The sequence below is a fragment of the Salvelinus sp. IW2-2015 genome, unplaced genomic scaffold (assembly GCF_002910315.2).
Source record: "Salvelinus sp. IW2-2015 unplaced genomic scaffold, ASM291031v2 Un_scaffold9075, whole genome shotgun sequence".
Taxonomy (NCBI): Eukaryota; Metazoa; Chordata; class Actinopteri; order Salmoniformes; family Salmonidae; genus Salvelinus; species Salvelinus sp. IW2-2015.
The window spans coordinates 2,311-8,484 of NW_019950334.1; the positions used below are offsets into that span (position 1 = coordinate 2,311).

Consider the following 6,174-nt stretch of genomic DNA (forward strand, 5'->3'; position numbering starts at 1 on the left):
CAGGTTAGAGTCAGAGCCTGGACAGTCACACACAACAGGAAACAACCCAACAGAGACAGGTAGAGATCAGACCCTCTACATGTGTTTGTAGCTATACAGAAAAAATGTCAGAGTCTTTGAGGTACTTGAAGTGCTTCCAGAAAAGCTCTAAAACACCCAACAGCCAGCCAGTCGGCCAGTCGGCCACGTCAGTAGGCCAGTGAGTGATGTGACGTGAGTTTGAGTGAAGTGAGTGAGTGAAGAAACGTGAGTGAGTGAAATAAGGAACAGTGAGGTGAGACTGAACGGAGTGAAGTGAGGTGAGGATCGTGAGTGATGTGCCTTACCTCTGATGACGTAGTTATCCAGAGCGTGCTCTCCTCCATCCCTGCAGGCGGCTCAGCTGCGCTGGCGCCATAGGTCACCAGCTACGGCGAAGCACAGAGGGACATTCACATTATAGATCAGTATGTAAAACATATTTGGAAAGGGCAATGGATTTTGTTGGGCCAGTTGAGGAGAGACACAGCAGCTGACCTTTGGAGACATTGGGTCATAGTAGATACTGATGTCACTTCCTATCTTGGATTGCCCACTCGTCCACACGCACCTGAACAGAGAGAAGTTACATGTCTGTAAGACTACATGTCAGTTACGAACTACATGTCAGTACGACTACATTGTCTACGCCACTGCCCGACACGTGTCGTAAGACTACATGTCAGATTATGGACTACATGTCAGTATGAACTACATGTCCGTACTGACTACAATGTCAATTAAGACTAGCATGTCAGTAAGACTACATGTCCAGTATTGACTACATGTCAAGTTTACTGACTACATGTCAGTATGATACATGTCAGTAAGATACATGTCAGTAATGACTACATGTCAGTATGACTACATGTCATAGTAATTACAGTACATGTAAGAATGACATTGTCAGTAAACTAATGTTCAGCATGTACATGTCAGTATGACTACAGCTTCAGTAATGACTACATTCAGTATGTAATGAATAACATGTCAGTAAGACATACATGTTCAGTATGAATAACATGTCAGTTAAAAACTACATGTCAGTAAAACACATGTCAGCAGAAAAGTACATGTCATGTACTGATACATGTCAGTTGACTACATTCAGTATGAATACATGTCAGTAGTGACTACATGCTCATGTAATGACTACATGTCAGAAATGACAAACATGTCAGAATGACTACAATGTCAGTATGCATTAGCATGTCATATCATACATGTCAGTGTGAAATACATAGCAGATGACATTCATGTGCATTGAATACATGTCAGCATGACGTACATGTCAGTAAGACTACCATGTCATTAAGACTACATGTCAGTAAATGAACACATGTCGATGTAAGTAAAACCATGTCATGTCAGTATGACAATACATGTCAGCATGACTACATGTCAGTACTGAAATACATTCAGCATGAATACATAGCATGCAACTGAATACATTCAAGCATGACTACAGTGTCAAGTATGGACTACATGTCAGTAAGATACATTCAGTAAGACTAACATGTCAGTATGACTACATGTCAGAGATACCATGTCAGTATGACTACATGTCCAGTATGAATACATGTCAGCTGACCTACATGTCAGGCCATGAGCCTACATGCAGTAAGACTACATGTCGGTATGACTACATGTCAGCTAAGACTACATGGTCAGTAAGACTACATGTCAGTAAGACTAAAATGTCAAGTTAACTACATGTCAGTATGGACTACATGTCAGTAGAGACTACATGTTCAGTATGACTACATTCAGTAAGCTACACTGTCAGTATGACTACATGTCAAAGATACACAGAGACTACATGTCAGATATGACTTACATGCGTTGCAGTACATGTCCAGTTCAGTAAAGACTACGATCGTCAGGTAAAGACTGACATGTCAGTATGATACATCGTATGCTCAGTAGACCAGTAAGGACTTGACACATGTCAGTATGACTACATGTCAGTATGACACTTCATGATAGTATGACACATGTCATATAACTACCCCATGTCAGATCTATGTCAGTATGACTACATGTCAGAATGACTACATGTCAGAATGACTAACATGCTACAGTAGCATGACTACATGTCAGTATGACTTACATGTCAGTATGAATACATGTCAGGACAATGTACATCACCAACATGTCAGCATGAATACATGTCAGCTGACTGACATGTACAGTAAGACTAAATGTCTATGTCAGTAAGACACATGTCAGTATTGACTACAGTCAGAAGACACATCATGTCCAGATGTACCAATGGTCCAGTATGACTTACATGTCAGTATTGAAATAATGTCAGCATGAATTAACCATGTCCAGCATGGACATACATGTCAAGCATGACTTACAGTCAGTAAGACACTACATGTCAGTAGACTACATGAAGTATGCTTACACTGTCAGTAAGACAACATGTCAGTATGCATACATGTCAGTATGAAACTACATGTCAGTATGGAATACATGTCAGCAGAATACATTCAGCATGAATTACATGTCAGCATGACTACATGTCAGTATGACGTGATACATGTCAGTAAGACTACTACATGTCAGTAAGGACTACATTGTCATAATGTAGTAGACTACATGTCAGTATGACTACATGTCATATGGAATACATGTCAGCTATGACTACATGTCAGCATACATACATGTCAGCAATGTACTATGTCCAGCATGCGGTCATGTCATAAGACTACATGTCGTAATGACTACATGTCAGTAAGACTACATGTCCAGGTTAAGAACTACATGTCAGTTTAAACTAATGTCCGGTTGAACACTACATCGTCAGTAACTACATGTCAGGTATAGACTACATGTCAGTAGAACTACATGTCAGAGTAAGACTACATTGATACAGCAGTAAGACTACATGTCCAGTAAGACAGGCATGTAAGTACTAACTGTCATGTCGATGAACTATACATGTTCAGTAAGGGACTTACATGTCAGTATGCCTTACTGTCAGTATGAACTAATGTCAGAATGACTACATGTCTAGTATGACTACATGTCAGTAATGAAATACATTCTAAGTATGACTACTAATGTCAGAAGTGACTACATGTTCAGAATGACTACATGTCAGAATGACTACATGTCAGAATTGACTTAACATGTCAGTAAGACTACATGTCAGAATGACTACATGTCAGAATGACTACATGTCAAAGACTTCAGCTCTTCCAGGAAGATAGAAAATAGGACATGAAGTATGTATTTCCATGTTGTTAATGTTTACTTACGATGAAAAAATAACCTATCAATAACAATTAAACATTTAAAAAAGCAAATAGTTTTGACATCAGGGGGAGGACAAGAAGATATAAATATGACACTATTATTAGTAGTCATAACAACAAGCATTCTGATGCTGTACATCTGAGGCCTGACGAGAAACAGCAGGCAGTGTTCCATGGAAATATCCTGTCAGGTTCAGAGGTCAACATACGTCACGTCTTCAGCAGAAAATAACAGAGAGGTCAACACACGTCTTCAGCAAGAATAACAGAGAGGTCAACACACATCCACGTCTTCAGCAGAATAACAGAGAGGTTAACATACGTCACGTCTTCAGTAGAAATAACAGAGAGGTTAACATTACGTCACGTCTTCAGTAGAAATAACAGAGAGGTCAACACACATCACGTCTTCAGCAGAAATAACAGAGAGGTCAACGCACAGCACGTCTTCAGCAGAAATAACAGAGAGGTTAACATACGTCACGTCTTCAGTAGAAATAACAGAGAGGTCAACACACATCACGTCTAGGCAGAAATAACAGAGAGGTCAACACACCAGCACGTCTTCAGCAGAAATAACAGAGAGGTCAACACATCACGTCTTCAGTAGAATAACAGAGAGGTCAACACCACATCACGTCTTCAGCAGAAATAACAGAGAGGTCAACACACATCACGTCTTCAGTAGAAATAACAGAGAGGTCAACACATACGTTTACAGCAGAATAAGAGAGGTCAACACACATCACGTCTTCAGCAGAAATAACAGAGAGTCAACACACATCACGTCTTCAGCAGAAATACAAGAAGGTCGACACACATATCATTTCAGCAGAAATAACAGAGAGGTCAACAACACCATCACGTCATCTTCAGCAGAAATAACAGAGAGGTCAACACACATCACGTCTTGCAGTAGAAAATAACAGAGAGGTAACACACATCACGTCTTCAGCAGAGAAATAACAGAGAGGTCAACACACATCACGTCTTCAGTAGAAATAACAGAGAGGCAACACACATCACGTCTTCACAGAAATAACAGAGAGATCAACACACATCACGTCTTCAGCAGAAAAACAGAGAGGTCAACACACATCACGTCTTCAAGGCAAGAAATACAGAGAGATCAACACACATCACGTCTTCAGCAGAATAACAGAGAGGTCAACACACATCACGTCTTCAGCAGAAATAACAGAGAGGTCAACACACATCACGTCTTCAGGCAGAAATAACAGAGAGGTCAACGACACATCACGTCTTCAGCAGAAATAACAGAGAGGTTAACACACATCACGTCTTCAGCAGAAATAACAGAGAGGTTAACACACATCACGTCTTCAGCAGAAATAACAGAGAGGTTAACACACATCACGTCTTCAGGCAGAAATAACAGAGAGATCAACACACATCACGTCTTCAGCAGAAATAACAGAGAGGTCAACACACATCACGTCTTCAGTAGAAATAACAGAGAGGTCAACACACATCACGTCTTCAGCAGAAATAACAGATGGGTCAACACACATCACGTCTTCAGCAGAAATAACAGAGAGGTCAACACACATCACGTCTTCAGCAGAAATAACAGAGAGGTCAACACACATCACGTCTTCGGCAGAAATAACAGAGAGGTCAACACACATCACGTCTTCAGTAGAAATAACAGAGAGGTCAACTCACATCACGTCTTCAGCAGAAATAACAGAGAGGTCAACTCAGAACATGCATGTGACTCACTTTTGGGAGGTTGATGGGTTCCTGGTACTGCGACAGGCGTCCAATGGAGGGCAGACCAAASGACTTGTAGGGGTCCTGGAGAAGGAGAAATATCACKTATGCTTTATAACTGGTTATAACTGCCTAATAAACMCTCAATAACCTCTATAACACACAGGAAGTGTCCAGCAGACAGTGGGGKCCCAGAAAKAGCTTTGTAGAGAGAAGTGACACATTCACTAGCCAGCAGAAGAMCCACGGTTGACCTGCTTCACTTSAAGGTACAGAGCAGAACAAGTGTTCAGTGTGTTCACCTCAGCGTAGACTCTGCTCTCTATAGCCCAGCCGTTGATGGGGATGTCTTCCTGTTTGTGRAGCAGAGGGAAACCCTTGGCCACCCGGATCATCTGCTGCACCAGGTCCAGACCAGTGATACACTCTGTGATTGGGTGCTCCACCTGAAGGGGGAAACGGTCAGCGGTCAGTCAACCACTCAGAGGGGAGGACTGGGTTGGTTAAAGGAAGTCACTTGGCAAGTGTCTGACTGCCATGTATAGAAACACACACACAAAGACTAAACTACAGCTTTCTTCCATCGCCCCACCTGAAGGGGGAACCGGTCAGCGGTCAGTCAACCACTCAGAGGGGAGGACTGGGTTGGTTAAAGGAAGTCACTTGGCAAGTGTCTGACTGCCATGTACAGAAACACACAAAGACTAAACTACAGCTTTCTTCCCATCGCCCCACCTGAAGGCGAGTGTTCATCTCCAGGAAGTAGAAGTTCTTGTTGGAGTCCACCAAGAACTCTACGGTCCCGGCAGAGGAGTACTGGACCGCTTTAGCCAGCTGTACCGCTTGCTCCCCCATCGCACGACGTGTCTCTGGGTCCAGGAACGTACTGCAGAGAGGATGTCCCGAGTGGTGCAGCGGTCTAAGGCACTGCATCTCAGTGCAAGAGGCGTCACTGCAGTCCCTGGTTCAAAATCCAGGCTGATCACATCCGGCCGTGATTGGAGTTCCATAAGGTGGCGCGCAATTGGCCCAGCGTCTGTCCGGGTTTGGCGCGTGTAGGTGGTCATTGTAAATAAGAATTTGTTCTCAACTGATTTGCCTAGTTAACTAAAGGTTACATGAAAAAAAATGTTCTTGGGTTCTAAGTTCACCCTCTAAT

At 42.4% G+C, this 6,174-nt stretch overlaps 1 protein-coding gene across 1 annotated transcript; it reads right to left on the minus strand.

Moving 5' to 3' along the window:
* Positions 1–324: 324 nt before the first annotated feature.
* Positions 325–5,907, minus strand: LOC112079686 (propionyl-CoA carboxylase alpha chain, mitochondrial-like). The gene is made up of 5 exons (XM_024145562.2): positions 5,751–5,907; positions 5,318–5,461; positions 5,025–5,099; positions 517–589; positions 325–407 (listed from the first exon to the last, which is right to left on the minus strand). The coding sequence occupies exons 1-4, from the start codon at positions 5,868–5,870 to the stop codon at positions 551–553; spliced, it is 378 nt and encodes a 125-aa protein (XP_024001330.1). The 5' UTR covers positions 5,871–5,907; the 3' UTR covers positions 325–407; positions 517–550.
* Positions 5,908–6,174: the final 267 nt, after the last annotated feature.